The 20,709-nt window shown below is 36.9% G+C and overlaps 1 protein-coding gene across 1 annotated transcript in view; it reads left to right on the forward strand.

Moving 5' to 3' along the window:
- Positions 1 to 20,709, forward strand: part of ADGRB3 (adhesion G protein-coupled receptor B3) — an 841,452-nt gene that overhangs the window by 449,965 nt on the left and 370,778 nt on the right. The window contains exons 14-15 of the mRNA XM_006159627.3: positions 14,959 to 15,108; positions 16,513 to 16,588. Of these exons, the coding sequence (XP_006159689.1) occupies positions 14,959 to 15,108; positions 16,513 to 16,588 (226 nt within the window). The remainder of the gene's footprint in view (positions 1 to 14,958; positions 15,109 to 16,512; positions 16,589 to 20,709) is intronic.

Consider the following 20,709-nt stretch of genomic DNA (forward strand, 5'->3'; position numbering starts at 1 on the left):
GTATTCCCCATTAGACTGAGTTCTTTAAAAGCAAAGACTGGGAGCCAGCAGGTAGAGTAGTGGTTAAGGTGCTGGATTCCAACATGGCTGATCATGATGCAAGTCCCAGACCTAACAGCTTAAAAATCATGCCAGATGGGTGTGCATGCATGCCCAAAATCTTGAGAGGAGAATAGAGAAGAAGGGATTACAGCATAGCTATGTGTAAAGGGTATTTTCTCACTTTCCCTCTTTCTGTGTCTCTCTGGCAAGAACATGTGCCCTATAGCCAAAATTATTAAAAAAAAAAAAAAAAAAGCAAAGACTGTGTTTTTGGTCACTTGTTGAATCCTCACTGGAAGGACAGTCCTTGGAACACTCTAGGGGCTTAATACAGGTTTATTGGATGAAAGAATTCATAGAATGGACTCCTCGACCTACAGTGATCTCTTTTCTCTTGTCAAATTTTAGCACTCACCACTGCTTTTTGCTCATCTGGAAATGGCAGGCCTTGTGTTATTTCCTTCATGTGTCTTTTCCTGCATTTACTGATACCTAGTTTCTCATAGATTTCTAACTTATTTCTCTAATAAGCATTAAATACTCTTGATTATCAAAATATCATACATACACACAAACATATACACAGGGCTGACTGCAGTTTGAGTCCGTGGCCCAGTGGTTTGAAACTCACACCACGTGCGTGTATGTGCATGCCAAAAATCCGGAGAGGAGAAGGGTTTGAGGAGTAGTCATCCACCCTCCCCCAGGGGGAAATTTCTTGCTTTCTGTCTCTCTCTCTCTCTTTCTCTCTGGTGAGCACACACACCATATAGCAAAAAATCTCACTTAAATAAAATAAAGGAAAAAGGGAGTATATACTTCGCTAAAGTATTTTCTATACTGACTTCGTTTTACTGTTCAGATATACATGCATAAATGACTTCTTATATCACATTTTATTTTGTGTTCAGGCTAGGGTTAAAATCATAAACTACTTGTATAGAGAAGACATATACTGATAAGTATCTCCTTCTAATAGACCACAAAAATATACACTTTTTTCAAGACAGAAAGAAAGTTAGTGTAATAAGCTAAATTTCCCACTGTATTTTATGTGGCATAGTAAAAATAAGATAGTCCAAACAACATTCAGTAAATAACACAATAAATGAAGAATCTGAGATGCTTTTCGATTATATTTCTCTCTAAAGGAAAATCTTCATATTCAAAAATAGTTCCTCTAAAGTATGTCTAGAATAGTTTTGGGCAAACTTTTCCTATAATGGACCAGACAGCAAATATTGTAGGATTTGTGGAACGCGCCCCCCACCCCCACCCCCGTCTCTGCTGCAACTACTCGGTTCTACCCTGGTAGCACGAAAGCAACCAGGATGATATGGAAATGGATGGGCATGGCTATGTCCCCATAAAACATTATTCATAGCCACTGAAATATGAATTTCACAGAATTTCCACATGTCAAGAAGTATTATTCTTTTCCATTTTTTTCAACCATTACAGAACGTGAAAACCATTTTCAGCTTGTTGGCCACACAAAGATAGTGGTTGGAACAGGGTTGGCCTGCAGGTTGCGGTTTGTCATGCCTTGGTCAAAACAATTCAGCGTGGACAAGAGTTGTGTGTGTGGCTCTGAATGTATGCTGCGCATCCATCATAGTTATTAAATGGCAGGAGAGTGGGAGCGCTCTGAGGAAACTTGGGAATTATTCCATGGGAAGCACTGAAGTCTGGTCGAAAGACTGTGAACAACGAGCAGACTGTGCCCCAATAACTGTGCCCTGTTGCCCAGAGACTTTCAGGCTTTAAAAACACCAGTGAATAACAAACAGGATTTGACGTCAGTGACTCACATAAATCTTCACAAGATTTCTTCTATTTTGAACCTGGAAAGGAATATGTGAAAGAGTTAATTTTTTAAAGTTTCTCTATATACTATAGATCGCTAAAAACTAACACGTTGAAAAATGAACTTTTAAAATGCCACATAGTTACTTTCCTGATTTCAAGTTTCTCTATATACTATAGATCACTAAAAACTAACACGTTGAAAAATAAACTTTTAAAATGCCACATAGTTACTTTCCTGACTGCTTATTAATTTGTCTACTTTTGAATTAAAAAAATCCAACATTTTTCTCTAAGGATAAAAAATAATGTGGGACCAGCAGGTGGCATGGTGGTTAAGGTGCTGGATCTCCACATGACTGACAACAGTTTGAGTCCTGGACCAGTGGCTTGAGAATACACCTGCCACATGTGCATGCATGACCAAAATCTTAAGAGCAGAATGGAGGAGAAGAGAATGTGGCATGGTCATCTCCCCTGGGAGATTTCTCACTTTCTCTCTCTCTTTCTTTCCCTCTCTCTCTCTCCAGCAAGAGCATGTGCCCTATAGCAAAAACATGAAAACAAACAAACCAAAAATGTCAACTCCTGATGGAAAGTTTCTCATTTTAGTCTGTGTGTGACGATCTTCCTGACTTGGGGATCTTAAGCTATGTAATGGTGACGGTGGGGAAAGTGTTCATGGAGCTCCCTCTTATGCATGCCCCTTTATAGCTGCTTGGTTCCAGGGAAGTAATGGCTATGGATGACTCTCCAGCAATCCTCTTCTTTCTCTGTGGCACCCAACATTCTAATCCCAGACTTTTAGACCAAAAAAAAAAAAAAAAATAGAATAGACAAGGAGAGCAATTAAAATTCTGTTCAAATATCTGAATGATTCCTATAGAACACTGTTGTAGGATCATAAAACATAATTTTCATGGAGACGTTGCAGCATAAAGATTGTGCGAGGCAAATTCAAGGGTGTATATTATCCACCTCCTCTTTGAATAACCATCGTTCTTCAGTGATATGTAGTTTTGATCTCCTGATGGGCATGTGAGTTTTATTCTCTCAAATTGAATCATTATGTCAGCCTTGCATGCATAGTGGAAAATATTACAATGAAGTAAGGACATTTGCAGTTAAATTTTAGATAAAAATCAAACTGCACCACACAGTGCAAAATCATAGACTTCTGAGCAGACAAACTGGGATTTGAATCACAGCATTACCACTTATGACCTTGGGGAAGTAACTTAAACAGAGTCAGCTTCCTCATTTGTGAAATGAGAATCCTGATAATAAAAATGAGGATATTGATAATAACGATATCTCCTAGGGTTGTTGTGAATATTAAAGAAGATGTCATGTGCAAAGCATCTGGTGAAATGCTGGGCTGAAAGCAATGCCTAACACAGAGGGGGCATTCCATAAATACTTGTTGAATGAATTAAAGGATTAATGAAGAGTGCGAAGGGCATGGCGAGTGTTCAGTAAATGTCAGCTATCCTCTCTTCCCTCCCAGGTGCCCTCAGTATTTCACAAGGCACTCGGCATTGCCATACAAATATAAAAATCATGGTTTTTAAACTGCTAAATGCCAAGGGGTTCACGCTACACTGAAGGCTCTGCTCAGTCCCTTGTGCTTGCTCTGGATACATGAACAAAACTAATAGGTGTTTTCTAATGCCCTGAGCCCATGCATCAGGCTCCCTTGACTCAAGATTTTTCTTACATGATTTCAAAACTATACAGGTGACCATCTAGTAATACTGAGTGATGTTTTCCACAAGCAATTCCATTTTGATAGCTGGGCAATTGTATAATATCAATGAGTCAAGACCCGGTGTGTAAGTCATTCCCTCTGAATCAATGTGAAAAATGATGCACTCTTCCAATGTATTGGAAACATCAATATAAAGACACAGTGAAAAGGACCACTTTAAGGCAGCCCTTAAACGTCTTTTTCTGTAGCCCCTTACACATTTGTTGATGAGTATAAGGAGCTTGTGCCTGGGTGTTTCCTCTAATCATTTACACTAAGTGCTAACGAAGTGGAGTTGCTGCAGTAAGCCTGTAGGTCCATGCTTGAAAGTAGTGCTTTTGAAATACTCTTTGCAGCTTGTGGTCTTGGCTGTAGTGGAAATACTGAATCTGTCATTCAGGATGCAGTGGTTTCCTTACTGTATTGAGGTAAATATTTTAACCCCTCTAACCTTGTGTATTCAAATAACTGAGAGAATTCAACCCCTTCCCTCTGGCAGAATTTATTGGAAAGAAAAGAAAAAAAGATAAAGGAAAAAGAAACAAGAGTAAATAAAGGGAACCCTTATTCAACTACCTAGGTGGTGCATTTAAGTACTAAAGGGTGAGCTCTATTTTAAGTGTAGTTCTTGCCTTTGGTTATCTGAATTTATTCAGCATAAAGTTTGAATATGTAATCTTATTCCTAGGGTCACTCAAGGCCAACCAAAAAATAATGTTTGCTGTAAAATCGCTTTGTCATAACATGAAACACACTGAATTAGTTCCCTTTAAACTTGCTCCAGTAATAGTGGCCACACTGCCATAGGACAATTATATAATATCAATGAGTCAAGACCCAGTGTGTAAGTCATTCCCTCTGAATCAATGCGAAAAATGATGCACTCTTCCAATGTATTGGAAACATCAATATAAAGACACAGTGAAGAGGACCACTTTAATCTAATCATTCCTCTAATCAATCCATGGTCCCGGTGCTGTTCCAGTGGTACTGTTCTCAGCTCTTAATGACACAGGAAGTCGGGGTGTATGGACCCATTACCAAATGCAGGAATAGCAGTGAACCCTGTTCTTTGTCTCATGCTCATGGAGAAATAGAGGTAGACACAGAGAGGGGATAGCAAAGTGGAGTTTATTGTAGGAGAGAACAGCTCCCAGGCAGGGAGGGTCTTGGAAAATGAGTTACTGAAGAGGAACTGTGACAAGGGTTTTATCTTTCTCAGAAGGGGCTATGTTAAGGCTTGTTCTCAGGAGGGGTTTGTGTGTGCATCCTCCTCATGGTAGGAGTCATTAGATAGTTCTAGTTATTCTTTCCCTTATTTATTGGAGTGGGTACAAAGGTCATGAGCATTTCTTTGTCTAAAAGTTTTGAGCTGTAGAAAACCATTATCTTCTTTCTGGAGTATGGTGGGCCCTGGAAAAAGCGTTAAGTGCTACATTTGCTTTAGGTCAATTACTGAATCACTGCTGTAAACTGTTTCATGTGAGCAAGCAGTTCCGTGCGAGCTGAGCTGCTGCTGAGCTGCTGTGTCTGCACCGTAAAACTTAGCCATTTTTTATTCCATTTTTGGCCTATAAACTAACTATATTTTAGGATCCCTGTCTCCTACCTCATTAACAGTAACTTATTTAGTCCTACAACAGCCCAGTGATGCAGACAGTACTATTACTTGCATGTTATAGGACAAGAAATTGAGGCCGAGAGAAGATAGGTAATTTGGTCAGAGTTAGGCAATTTATAAGATGAACATGAAATTTGTCTTTCAAACTGAGACTTTGGAAACTGATAGGGGATACTGTTAATAATTTATAACAACAGGAGTAATGAACTGATCTTCGAAAACTAAGATGTATTGTTCTTCTAAAAGAAATCAAGATTTGGGAACCAGCAGTTAGCATAATGGTTATGTCGCTGGACTCCCATGTAGTCGACCGCGGTTCGTGTCCCGGACCCGGTGGCTTAAAACTCACGCCGGGTGCGTGTGTGTGCATGCTTAAGATCCCGAGAGGAGAATGGAGGAGAAAGGATTGCGGCGTGACCATCCCCCCGGGGGATGATTTCTCGCTTTCTGTCTCTATGTCTCTTTCTGTCTGTCTGGCGAGCGCACACGCCCTACAGTGAAAATCTCTCCAAAAAAAAAAAAAAGAAATCAAGATTTGAATCCAAGTCTAAGATCAAGAGTCCACATATAAGCCACTCTGGTATACTGCTATTTTCTTCTATAGGCCTTTCTTCATTTTGCTCGTCTTTACAGCTACATCCATGCACTATTAGGCTCTAGTCTTCTTCTTCCACGTATCCTTCATGCTCGTTCACAATGCAGTTGATGTATCACATTAACTCCAGTTTGAATGGAGACCACTCACAGCTGTAGGATAAACAAGGCAGAGTCCCCATCATTTAGGACAAAGAGAAAAGAGCTGAAACATCATGATTTAACCTTTCTTTTAGGAAGAAGGTTAAAAGTACTATCCTACTTGGGTGAACTGAAAGAGGGTTCAGTAGTTACCAAGAAAAACAATTCTTGTTCATTTACACCCATATGCAAATTCCATTTGCTTTCTGATGAACAAAAATCTATACTGAACAGAAATCCTTTCAGAGCTTAACCAATAAAAGACACAATGCTCTCAAAGGATTTTATGCCACAAATCCAAATTCAAAATGAAAGTATTAAAATTGCAAAATGAAAGTGCAGCTGGTTTTGCTCCAAGGTTTACCAGTGATGAGTCACCTATTTTTATTGCATAAGAAATCAAATCTAGTGTTGTAATGAAAACACGATACAGTAAATTTAAGATAATTCCTGGAGCATTCAAAATGTGCCTATTTGTTCAGGGACACTGTGTCCTTTGAGCTTTCTTCTAAGCACTTTAATCTTCTATAAGAATGCCTTTTTTTTTTTCCCTATTTGTGGGGAATGTTGTTCCATCAACTAAGCACCCACAGTGACTGGTTTTAATTCAACAATTGTTACAGAATCAGGGTATGTAGATGGTACACTTAAACTTTGCAGTTAGGTCCCTTTGACAGCACAGAGTACATATTTACTCTTAATGTAGCATGAGGCATCAACTTTTTAATTTTACTTCTCTGGTATTTGCTTAACATATGAGCTTTCTATTTCCCTAAAGACTGTAACTGCATCTAAATTTTGCCTAAGGGTTTTGAACAGTTAAACTCAGTGAACAGATTAAGGATTGGCTGGGTCCAACGGTCTGATATGAGGACTGAAAGAAGGAGGAAGTAAACTTCACCTTTATTTGTGCAATATGGAAGTGGGTTTTCTCATTACTTACTCAGGGATCATTAAGAACCAGTGTCATCTTACACATCTGCGTAGGTAAGTTTTAGATAAATATAATTTTAAATACTTTAAATTTTAAATAATTTATATATCGATGATGTGAAGGCTAGCCTTTGAACTTAGTCTGAGTCATATCTCTCTTTATCACGGATTTATTGAAAGTATCATCTTCCTTTAAATGTACATTGCTGGGACCAACAGATGGCATGACAGTTACATTGTTGGGCTCCCACACAGTCGACTGCAGTGTGAGTCCCAAACCCAACAGCTTAAAACTCATGTTGGGTGTGTGTGCATGGGTGCCCAAGATCCCAAGAAGAGAATAGAGGAGAGGGATTGCGGTGTGGCCATACTCCATGGGCAGAGGGTGATTTCTCACTTTCTGTCTGTCTCTCCAGTGAGTGCATGAACCCTATAGCAAAAATCTCTCCAAAAAAAAAAAGTACATTGCTAAGAGAATAGATTTTATATGTTCTTACAGGGGGCGGGGGTAGTTTATGAAGCAATGTATATGCTAATTAATTCAATCTGGCAATTCTATAATGTATGCCTATTTCAAAATAACATGTTGTACATGATAATATATACAATTTTGATTTGCTGATTAAAAATTAATTTTAAAAAGTAAAATAATTCAAGAAACAGAGATGGATTCCAGTATCTTGTTTATCATCTAGGCACAAAAGCAAAAACAAAGAAAAGTTTGGAATCTATATATACTTACAACATGACCAGCCACAGTGGTGTAGTGGTAATGGGATGCTTAGCAGTCCTAAAACCACATGGGAAGGTCTCAGTTTGAAACCTGGGGTCCTTCCGTACACACAAGCCTGGCTTGGGTGCCCCCTATGATAATGACTGGTTGAGACTGAGTGGTGTGTGGATCACCGCATGTTGATCCTGGTGGGAATGCCACTTTCTCTTTCTCCCATGTCTGTGTGAGTGTGTGTGTGTGTGTGTTTGTGTGTGTGTGTGTATGAGGGTGTATCCATCTGTCTGTCTCTATCTTGGTTCCATGGGAGAAAGAAATTTTTAAAAAATATAGATTTTCTTTTAAAAAACCTATGTTTTTTAAGAAACATAATTAAGGAATAAATGTTTCTGTGCACTTGCTGTGCTGAAGAATATGCGATTTATAGGACTCTTTACACATTAACTAGTAATCCTAATTGATATTTATTTTCCTTCTATCTAAAATGTGTTCAAAAGTACAAATAAATCTATATAGTCATAATTTAACAGCTAATATACTTCTTTTTTTTTTTCCCCCAGAGATTTTGCTATAGGGCATATGCACTTGCTGGAGAGACAGAGAGTCAGAAAGTAAGAAATCCCCCCCCCCCCGCCCGGGCAATGACCATGCTGCAAATCCTTCTCCTCCATTATCCTCTCAGGATTTGGGGCACACATGCACTCATGCCCAGCGTGAAATTTAAGCCACTCAAGGGACTCAAATTGTGGTCGACTACATGGGAGTCCAGCGACGTAAACTTTATGCCATCTATTGGGCCCTTAACAGCAATGTACCTTTAACTGAAGAATGAAGTATTATACAAAGCAAGGTTACATCCATGTATAACTAAATCAACTAACAGATTTATGAATATAGTGTTAGACTAATATTTACTCAGTATGAAGTGATATATAGTTGTACAGAGTATGCTTCCTCCATTTGTTATTTCTTTTAGTTTATTTTTCATTTGTTTCCTGTCTACCGTATATAGAAACAGACTTTAGGGCCCAACAACTTATGTTTGGTTTCTTTTTCTTTTTTTAATCTGCTGTAAGGCATGTATATTCACCAGAAAGAGTGAGCAAATCAGAAACCCCTCCCCAGGGGAGATAGCTATGCTGCAGTCCCTTCTCCACCATTCTGCTTATGGAATTTTGAGCATGCATGCACATGTCCCTACTGTGTTTTTCAAGTTGCCATATCTGGGACTTGAATCTCACAGTAAGCCATGTGGAATCCAGGACTTTAACCATCATAATGGCCCTGTTTATTTTCTTTTAAGATAAAAACCAATACATGGGGACCATCACATGGCGTAACGGTTACATTGCTGGACTACTACATAGTCAACTGTGGTTCAAGTCCCAGACCTGGTAGCTTAAAACTCATGCCAAGCGAGTGTGTGTATGTGGCCAAAACCGTGAAAGGAGAATGGAGGAAAAGGGACTGTTGTGTGACCATCTCCCCAGGGTGTTATTTCTCACTTTCTTTCTCTCTGACTCTCTCTCTCTCCAGTGAGTGCATGCTCCCTCTAGCAAAAATCTCTCTTAAAAAAAATAAAAAATACATGACAGTGAGAAAACTTTCATTCCTTTTTTATCATTTTTTTAGAGCAGAGAGGTTAACTAAATATCCTTTCAAACCCGAGACAGCCAAAGCTAGCATTAAGGAATTTAACAGCAGATGCACTTAGTTTTGCACATTGAATGAAGCTTAAGGGACTCAAGAAAGAATGTGCTGCTGGTGTGTGATCTGTCTGATTATGTGCAACAGAGTATATAAACTTCGTAGGACACAGGAGATTCAAACTGTGTCTGGAGACCTGAATTGTGCAGGCAGCCTTGTGGATTCAACTCAATCATTAGGAAAAGACTGGGCCATAAAATCCTTTTTTAAGCTTAGAGTATCAAATTACAGCCCAATTGATTCTATCTTGTGCTAGTGGTGAATGTGTATTAATATAGTAATCTGAAGGAGCTTTAATAAAGTACAGTCTTACTAATGTGGTGCAATAATATAATACATAATCAATTTCGTTTGAAACTAAGCTACTGATACAAAACATTTATACAACTACTGTTGTTGAATCCTTTTTTTTTTTTTTTGAGAGGTTGTTGCTATAGGGTGTGTGCGCTCGCTAGAAAGACAGAGAGAGACAGAGAGATAGAAAGCAAGAAATCACCCCCCACCCCCGGGGGAATGGCCACAATCCCTTCTCCTCCGCTCTCCTCTTGGGATCTTGGGCACGCATGCACATATGCCTGGCATGAGTTTAAGCCACCAGGTCTGGGACTCGAACCGCGGTCGGCTACATGGGAGTCCAGCGACATAGCCATTACGCTAACTGCTGGTCCCTGTTGTTGAATTCTTAAATTTCATCCTCTCGATTTTTTTTTTTACTTTAGCTTTCCTATCATGGTAGCTTTTGCAGTTTTTCCATCATCTGTAGGACATTAGAAACTTTAATTTAGAATAAATATGGACCTATATGAAAGTTTTACAATTGTACTTCGTAATTGAAGATGTGTGTAATCTCTTAAGTGTTACATAGTTTTATTATATAATATATGTAATATATAAAATATATAATGTATATAATATAATGCATAATATATATAATATGTAATGTATCATTTTAAAAGAATTATTTTTATTTAACTTTATTTATTATTATTATTATTATTATTAGCTTCCAGTTTTATCAGAGAGAGAGAGAGAAAGCGAAAAAGAAAGAGTGAAAGTGAGAAAGCAAGTTGCCAGGCCCAGGACTTGAACCATGGTCAGCCATGTAGGAGTCCAGCACCTTTAACTACCACACCACCCACCAGTCCCTATAATACATCTTTATGTAACTATTATATGTAATAAAATATATTGAGACATACTAAATTTGTTATTCATGAATTTTTCAATATATTAAAATATTTTTTGCTGAAAAAGACACAATATTCCACTATGCACTATACACAGGTCCAGCCAAGGTAGTACCCAGGGAGGTTTGACTCCAGGATCATCCTAAAAACTGGGCATAGTGGTGAGTTTCTATAAGTCTCAGCAACTGGGGAAGCTGAGACGGGAGGATGGCAGGCCTGTAGCCAGCAAGAGCCCCAGAGGAGGCCTGTGTCTGAAAGAGCCACATGTGATAGTGCGTGCCTGAGGTATAGCTACTTCGGAAGCTAAGCCTGGCAAACTACAACCCACGAAACTTTGTCTAAAGCACATACACATATACTAACTGTAATTTTTTACTTTCAATTTTAGAGAAAAACTTTTGTACATTGTGTTATGTACTTTATTGATGAATAACTTACATGCAGTAAAATTCAAAAATCTTTAAGTATGTAACTTGATAAATACATATATGATCATTATTCTAATCTACCCTTCCGTAAATTACCCCTGTTAGTTCCACTCCTGCCCTTTTCCAGTCTATCCTTCTCTCATGTCAGGGCAACCATTATTCTGAATTGACTCACTGTAGACTTATTTTTGTTGTTTTTTTATTCTACATAAATGAATTCTTTGTACGAACAAGATCGTACAATGTATGTACTCTTTTGTGTCTGGTTTCTTTCACCTGATATAATTATTTTGACATTCATTCATGTTTAGTTTTTTCTGTCTGTCAATAGTCTATCTTGGGGGCCAGTCAGTGATGTGGTAATTAATGCATCTATCCCACATGGCTGACTGTGCAGTTGGAGTCCTGGATCTAGTGGCTTGAAAAACACTCTGAGCCCAAGTGCATGTGTGCCCAAAATCCTGAGAGGAGAAGAAGAGATTGTAGGGTGACCGTCCTCCTGGGGGAGGGGCATGCTTTCTCACTTTCTCTCTCTCAGCCTCTCTCTAGTGATCACGTGCTAGCTGAGGCAAATATATACAATAAAAAATAAAAACATTTGCTCTTGGGATTTTTTTCCCTTTCTGAATAGTATTTGTTTATTTTTCTATTGGTGGACATTTTGGTGTTCCCAGATTTCAGTTAGAGTATTTTTATGTGAGTTACTTTGTGGGCATATACACTATTTCCTTTCAATAAATACTTTGATATGGAATTGCTTGGTCATGGTTCATATGTACAGATGCGTATTTAACTTTATTAGGATCTGCCAAGTGGTTTTCTAAAGTGGTTGTACCAATACATGCTCCCACTAACAAAATGTAGGTATTATAATTGTATATCCTCTTCACTGATCTTTATACTGTCACCTTCTTTAATTTTAGTCATTGTAAAAGTGTCAGAGATTTCTCATTGTGGTTTTCATTTGCATTAATGTGATGCTTATCACTAATAATTAGGTAAATATAAATCAAAACTACAGTGGGAGCCACCCAATAGCCTGGTGGTTAAGTGAACAAGATACCACATAATCAACAGCATGGTTCAAGTCTCAAACTCAGTGGCTAAAGAAACATGCTGGGCTTATATTTGTGTACTCAGAATCTCAAGAGGATGGGGAAATGCAGGAGAAGGGATTGCAGTGTCACCACATCTTAATGGAGGCTGCCTTCTCCTTCCCTTCCCTCTTGCTCTGTCTCTGATGAGCTCACATTCCTTTCTGGCAAAAGAAAAAAAAAAGAAAGAAAAAAGAAAAAAAGAAGGAAAAGGAAAGAAAAGAAAAAGGGAAACAAAATGAGATATCCCTCCCTCAGGGTAGAATGACCATCATTTAAAAAAAAAAAAAAAAGAGGGACCAGCAGTTGGCATGATGACTATGTTGCTGGACTCCCATGTATTCGACCACGTTTCAAGTCCCGGACCGGTGGCTTAAACATGCTGGGCGCATGTGCATGCGTGCCCAAGATCCCAAAAGGAGAATAGAGGAGAAAAGATTGTGGCGTGGCCATCCCCCCCCCGGGGGGGGTGATTTCTTTCTTTCTGTCTCTCTGTCTGTCTTTCTGGCCAGTGCACTCACCCTATGGCAAAAACCTCTTAAAAAAAAAAAAAATAAAAAGGGAAAGAAAACAAGAAAAAACAAAACAAAGCATTAATTAAAAGTACGCTGTTGGTGGGAATGTAATTTAGTAAAGCTCTTATGTAAACAATATATGGTTTCTTAAAAAATTGAAAATAAGGACTAGCAAATTGCATAATGATTATGTCACTGGATTCCCATGTAATCAACTGTGGTTTGAGTCCGGACCCAGTGGCTTAAAACTTATACCAGGCCTGTATGTATGCATGCCCAAAATCCCAAGAGGTGCATGGAGGAGAAGGAATTGTGGCATGGCCATCTCCCTTTTGCGAGTGATTTTTCGCTTTCTGTCTCTGTGTTTCTCGGGCAAGCACACGTGCCCTATAGGAAAAACCTCTCAAAACAAACAAACAGAAACAACAACATAACAAAACATAGAACTACCCTATGATTCAGTAATCCCACCACCGGTTGTATACCCAAAGGAAAGGATTTCAGTATGTTCTTTATGTTCTTTTTTTTTTGGAGAGATTTTCGCTATAGGGCGCATGCGCTTGCCACACAGAGAGAGAAACAGACAGAAAACGAGAAATCACCCCCCAGGGGGGATGGTCACGCCGCAATCCCTTCTCCTCCATTCTCCTCTCGGGATCTTGGGCACGTACACACACGCACCCGCCGTGGGTTTTAAGCCACCGGGTCTGGGACGCGAACCGCGGTCGACTATGTGGGAGTCCAGCGACATAGCCATTCCGCTAACTGCTGGTTCCCAGGATTTCAGTATGTTGAAGTTATGTCTTCACTCCCATGCTTATTGCAGCATTATCACAATAGTGAAGATACAGAATCAGTCTAAGTATCCATAAATGGATAAATGGTTTAAAAATAGTATATATACACAATGGAGTATTATGCAACCAGAAAAAATAATAAATTCTTGTCATTTGTGGTAACATGGATGAAATGGGGGAAAACTATGCTAACTGAAATAAGCAAGGCATTGAAGACAAATACCGCGTGTTCTCATGCATTTATGGGGAGACGGTTTTAATCATAAAAAAGGGAAACTGGAATAGTGAATATCAGAAGATTAAAAAAAGAGGTTGGGGAAATAGAACTTTATTAATAGAAGCAAAATTGCAATTAGATCAGTGGAATGAGTTCTAGAATATAGTAGAGTAACTATAGTCAATAACAATTTAATGTATATTTCAAACTATCTAGAAGAGAGGATTATGAATGTTCATAGTAATGAGTTTTCCTTTTTTTTTTCTTTTTTTGGAGAGGTTTTTGCTATAGGGTGCGTGTACTCGCCAGAGAGACAGAGAGAGAAAGCAAGAAATCACCCGCCAGGGGGGATGGCCACACCATAATCCCTTCTCCTCTGTTCTCCTCTTGGGATTTTGGGCATGCACGCACCCGCACCCGGCGTGAGTTTTAAGCCACCGGGTCTGGGACGCGAACCGTGGTCGACTATGTGGGAGTCCAGTGACATGTCCATTATGCTAACTGCTGGTCCCAGTTTTCTTTAACTCTCTTCTCTGGCTAGAATTTGGGTTCTCTCATGATTGATAAGTTTATGGTCCTGATTTGAATCTTACACAGGTATTGAAAAATCACACTCTATCATGTAAATATGTACAACTATTATATGTCAATTAAAAACTATAAACTCAAAAGAATTTCTACAAATTGAGAAGTAATCTACCATAAAAATGTATTTGAAGAAATGCCAAACAAGTGAAAACATATCTAGAGGCGTTTATAATTAAATCTCAAGTAAATGTAAATAAGAAATCCCATGAGGAGGAAATTTGAAGAATTGTTATTTTTGATCTATTTATGAATATTTCTACATATTATCTTGGGTCTGTAGTCATGGAATAATGGTATTTCATTGTTAGGATGTTGACAATTCTGTCTACCAGAGCCATATACCTTTGTTCTCCATGTCTTTATGATATCCAATATAATTCATGAAAAATTTGTTCTGAAGGTGATGTTCAAAGGAAATTGCTGAATATTTGTTGTGATGTTAAAATTAAGATTTGAATATAAATTTCTATGAGTCCAGAGTCTTAAAATATTTAACAACAACAAAAAAATAACAGTATGAGCATCTAACAGCAGAAGTGGGGGCCAGTCATGACCAAGTGTGGCAGTTATTATCAGAATATCCATTTCATAATTGACCATTATTGCATGATTTATGCTGAAAATAAAAAAAAAATAGATCACCAACTTTAATGGAAAATATTATTAAATAATAAGAAATAAATCTATTTGGTTGCTTGATAAAAATAATTTTGACTTAAAATTTTATTTTGAATCTACTATAATATTTATATTGATTAATTTCTGAAGAGTAATTAAAGACTAGTTGACATTATTGCTTCTTTTTTGATAGTGGCCAGCATTCAGAAGCTTCCTGCAGCCTCTGTTCTAACAGACATCAACTTTCCAATGAAAGGACGGAAAGGAATGGTAGACTGGGCAAGAAACTCAGAAGATAGAGTAGTCATTCCAAAGAGCATTTTCACTCCTGTGTCATCAAAAGGTAAATATGTGAAATAATTTGAGTTTGAATGAAACATTTCTGATAATATTAATGAGATACTAACTGTAAATCTCCATACATTAAACAAAGTGAAAATAGTGTACAATAGTGATTCTAAATTTTATAAAAAAAGACAATTTACACTGTTTTATGCTCCTTTTAAAAAAAATTTTGGGAACAGCAGATGGTGTAATTATAGACAATTTATACTGTTTTATGCTCCTTTTTAAAAAAATTTTGGGAACAGCAGATGGTGTAATGGTTACATCATTGGACTCCCACATAGTAGACTGTGGTTTGAGTCCCAAACCCAGTGGCTTAAAACTCATTCTAGGAGCACGTGTGTGTGCATGTCCAAAATCCTGTGAGGAAAATGGAGGAGAAGGGATTACAGTGTGGCCATCCCTTCTGGGAGTTGATGTCTTGTTTTCTGCTTCTGTCTCTTTGGTGGGTGCACACACCCTGTACCAAAAATCTCTCTCCAAAAAATAAATTTGCTAGAGGATACATGTGCTCACTAAGAGAGACACAGAGACAGACAGGGAGAGAGCACCTCAAATGAGTAGAGTCATGCTGCAATCCCTTCTCTATTCCTCTTTCCTTTCAGGATTTTGGTCACACATATACATGTGCCTGGCATGCTTTTCAAGCTGCCAGGTCCAAGAATCAAACCATGTAGGATTCAGCTGCATTAATGACTTGGCCACAGGCTAAGCCACACTTGGCTTTTAAATCTCTGAATTTACTGGGAGAAAGGATCCATTAAAGTAGAAAATACAAATGGAAATTATTGACCTGAGCTTGACGTGGTCAAGTTTCAATACTGACTATCTTATCCCAGTGTAAAGAGTATGACGTAGTATTTTAACTTTAGGTAGTGAAATTTTCCATGCAAACTCATTTATATATCTGCCTTACATTAAAATTTGCTCTGGATTCATATATTATTTTGGAGACATTAAAAAAAAATTAAGAGAATTTAAGTTTTAAGAATATCTTCAGTAGCCTCTAAAATTAATAACTATTTTTTAAAATGAGAGTCTTAATTCTGACTTCGGGGATATTGACCTTAAAACTTAATGTTCCAAAAAAGAATTGACTTGCTTTCTTCAAGTCATTGAGAATTTAATCTCTATAATTAGAGCAGCCTTTTGTCTTTATCTTTTAAAGGAAGGTTACTTCATGTGCAAAATCATCAAAAAACTATCTTGTAGAGCTACCATTAATGTGCAGGGTGTGTGGGCTAAGCTGTCCTGTGCAAGATTAGGAATGCATTTATCTGTTCAACTTCATCTCTGCATCAGCAAGTACTGGAATTTCCTCATAATTAACATATTAAAGTTTTATAAGACATACTATTTTTCCTTGCTGTTTTCCTAATGTTTTAAATTTTATTCTTTCTAGAATTAGATGAATCATCTGTATTTGTTCTTGGAGCAGTCCTTTACAAAAACTTGGATCTAATTTTGCCCACTTTGAGGTAAGCTACAAAGTAATAAACTGTTATAATCTTTGTAAATTATTCCAAAATGTGATTATAGCTCATTCTATGAAAATAGTCAAACAAGCTTTGGTAATATAAAGGGCTTTTTCTTAAATGAAGTAGAAAATGCCAATTTAATGAACAGGTTATTAGCATATTATGCATTTCAAAACAAGTAGAAAAGACTATTTTAGTGTCTGATTATAGCCCTGCAATTCTTTTGTAAGTAATCATGACTTGCCTTAAGATGGAAGGGAAAAAAAAAATGAAAGAAAGGAAAAAAGCCTCAAGTCTCTGTAATAGAATGGGTCACTGTAAAACTAATCTTCTCCTTTTATTTGTACTTAATGGTACTGTTCATCAACATTACATGAAATTAAAGGAGTGCCATGATGACTGGGGAAACATGGTTTTGTTCTTCATTTGCACAAGATCTCAATTTGCTTCAAAATAAATTTTCAATTGCAACTACACTAAGAAAAAAAAAATGCCCTTGTTCATTTAGAGGACTATTTTTAGAAGAAACCCATTGATTTCTTTCCTCCCAGACATTACAAAATAAATAAATAAATAGAACAAATACAAATAGCAATTCTAGCAACACTAATTTATTTGCTTAACTGTCTTATTTACTTTACCAACTCTCACAGAAAACATCATTCGTGCCTATTTCGATAGTGATGTTATCACTCAGAATGACCTGTCTCCTCCACACCATCTCATTTGGAGGATTAAGACAAAGTCGTATTTTAGTTAAACACAGCTACAGTTGCACAGAATTCTTTTTCACACCCACATAAATAAGGCTTTAAGTTTTTAGGGAGGAGAGACTATGAATGATGTGTACAGTTATAGCAGGCACAGCAAATATTCTAATAAATAAAAACAATTAGAGTTCAGTCCAGCAGAAAAAAGTGTCTCCCAATAAAGCAGCAACGACTAGTCCCAATTCTTAGGGACTAAGAAACATCTTTCTCTATGAAGTACGTTATTAATACAGGTAATGAGTCATCCAGCATCCCTATCAATGCAATGTAGAGTCTCCTTCAACCATAAAGACAACCATGGAAAGCTGTGATTTCTATTAGGTTTCATCTCTGGATGGAATTTGGATTTTCTAAATTTGAATAGATTAATGTTTGATTTGTTTTAGTAATAAAAGTTTTTCTAAGCTCATAAGTTTATTCTTAACTTTTCCACTAGTTTATTAAAACATATTGTCATGTCCAATTTCCCCATGACTGTATCTTTGCATATGATGTTTGAGAAGAGATGTACTAAAATTTAAAAGTGCCCAGGTAATCAAAATTAGACACTTCTTTCTGCAAAAAGTACAATTATAAAAATCTTCTAAAACATTAACTTGTAATCAGGTGACTTGTGTTACAATTTCAACTTAATCCAAAAGTTTTCTAAACTTGTCCAATCACTCAGCAGTTGTCTGCGTTCAGTTAAACTTTAAAATAAAAACACATGTATGAATCTGAGGGGATACAGTGAATTTAGATAAAATATTCAATGTGAAATGCTTTAGATTATTACCTTTCTTCCTAAATGTCCAGCCAGGTTGCATTATGATTAATAATATTGTTTTGTATAATGTCATAGCACTCACCCATTTACACAAATAAAGTCAGGTTATCCTAAGTACCAAAAAGTTGTTCAGTCAAGGAAACTATCTAAATAATATCAGTCTTTTGGTTTTAAAAAAAGATATTTAATTCATGTTCAACTTTATTTTTTTTTAATTATGAAAGAGGCAGTTACTACTGACAACTTGTTGGGAGATAAGTGGACATATTATGGGTGACTTAATGGATATAGCAGGACATAGTTGAGAGGAATAGCTGCCCTATCACCACTTGTAACACTAACAAACTCGAACAGGCCATTGGGCAAGTCAGTGACTTTTTTACATGTAAAATGTGAGAATTGAACTTAACGGATTTTCCATTGTCAAAAATTCTCTTTATCACAAAATACTCCTACATATTCTTTAAAGTCTTTAATAATTTTTATGTAAGAATTATGTATTTGTCTACTGGCTCATACTTTCTATCTATAAAGTTATTTGATAAATGACAAAAACTATAGTTATATTTAGATCATTGACCAAAAATATGAGCAAAGACCATTCAGGATGAAATGTTTAAATACTGTCTGAAAGGTGAAATACTAGTATTTACCTCGTATTTTCTTTTATTTCATATAGTAAAGTAATGTGACCAGAAAGCACACTCTGGCTTTATTGTACTTTGTTATTACTATTTTTTGCTGTTTCAAAAAGTTCTTTTAGGAAGTCCAGCAGAAAGTATTGCTGTACCAATTATAGATCTGCTAAATAACAATATGCTTTTTTTTTTAAATTTTTTTTTTTGAGAGATTTTCACTGTAGGGCGCATGCGCTCGCCAGACAGAGAGAGAGAGACATAGAGACAGAAAGCGAGAAATCACCCCTCAGGGGGGATGGTCATGCCGCAATCCCTTCTCTTCCATTCTCCTCTCGGGATCTTGGGCACGCACGCACACGCGCCCGGCGTGAGTTTTAAGCAACCGGGTCCGGGACACGAACTGCGGTCGACTACGTGGGAGTCCAGCGACATAGCCATTACGCTAACTGCTGGTTCCCATAATATGCTTTTTAATGGACAAAAGTGATTCTTGCTTTCACAGTCACTCAGTATACATTTACTGAGCAGCAACTCTGCTAATGGTACTGTATTAATTACTTTAAATCTCCTTCACTTTCAAAATTCCCAGAACAGTACTTAACAGATAACAAAAGGCTAAGGAAATTTTTTTGAATGATTATCCTACCTGATAGAAAATACTAACAAGTGATTTTTTTAAGACAAATTCCATAGAAATTTAGTGTTTATATTGAGAATATTTTAGAAACAGAGGCATAAAATAAATATATCTTCCTTTTTTTTAAATCTGCATAGGTTTGGCTATGTCAACTGACCTCAATAGAAAAGGAAATATTTTCTTATTTAATGTGAAAATTACATATTTAGTTTATATATTATAATTAGTTATTACTTACAAAGTTGTATGATATATTTCCTTCAGTAATCATTGTACTAATTATATGTTGAAATATTTGGAGTCAAATTTCTCATATGCAGAAATACTATTAGACTTGCTGTTATGTTCGTAGAAATTTGGGGTTTTCATATTTCCATTTTCAGAGTAGTACTTTGCACAATCTTTTTCATGATGACTGTGAGGAGAGTCTTGATATAATGTTTCAAATAGACATAATTTAGAAAGTTTCCTTCATGCAAATAAATGACTAATTTTGCATACTGACTCTTTTATTTAGATATTTTTTCTTTTTTTGCTATGATATGAATTCAACTATTCTTTTTTTTTTTTTTTTTTTTTTGCTATAGGGCATGTGTGCTCACCAGACAGACAGATAGAGACAGAGAGATAGAAAGCGAGAAATCCCCCCCAAGGGGGGATGGCCACGCCACAATCCCTTCTCCTCCATTCTCCTCTCGGGATCTTGGGCATGCACGTACATGCACCCGGTGTGAGTTTTAAGCCACCAGGTCTGGGACTCGAACCATGGTCGACTACGTGGGCGTCCAGTGACATAGCTATTATGCTAACTGCTGGTCCCATGAATTCAACTATTCTTAAAGCTGCAGTTTTTTATTTTACTGTTTGACTATCTTTTCTTTTAAAATTAAGTAGATTCAAATTATTTATTCATCTGAAAGAAATGCATTCTACTTATTCTAAGCTAAATATGAACTATTATTTTCAGCCTCCCATTTTTATTCTTCTTCAGAATACTTTCTTACAGCTAATAAGTATAGAACCATAGAATATTAATGCTGTATTAAATAATTGAAAGTTAGTGTCAGCAGAAATGCCATTTTGTAAATGATGGGAGGCAATCCTATGTAGTGACCTGTCCAAAACTCTAAGTGTAGTATAAAACTGAGCTCTAATCCAACTCACCTATTCCATCTGATGAAACCAGGACATTTCTCTATATTCCCTCTATGCTACTAATATGGGCTACTCTAAGTAATACAAACTATTGAGTCCAATGGCAGTGTCTGAATATATATGTATCTCCTGTAGAAAATTATACAAGTCCCAAG

This window comes from Tupaia chinensis, unplaced genomic scaffold (assembly GCF_000334495.1).
Source record: "Tupaia chinensis unplaced genomic scaffold, TupChi_1.0 Scaffold000639_1, whole genome shotgun sequence".
Classification (NCBI taxonomy): Eukaryota; Metazoa; Chordata; class Mammalia; order Scandentia; family Tupaiidae; genus Tupaia; species Tupaia belangeri.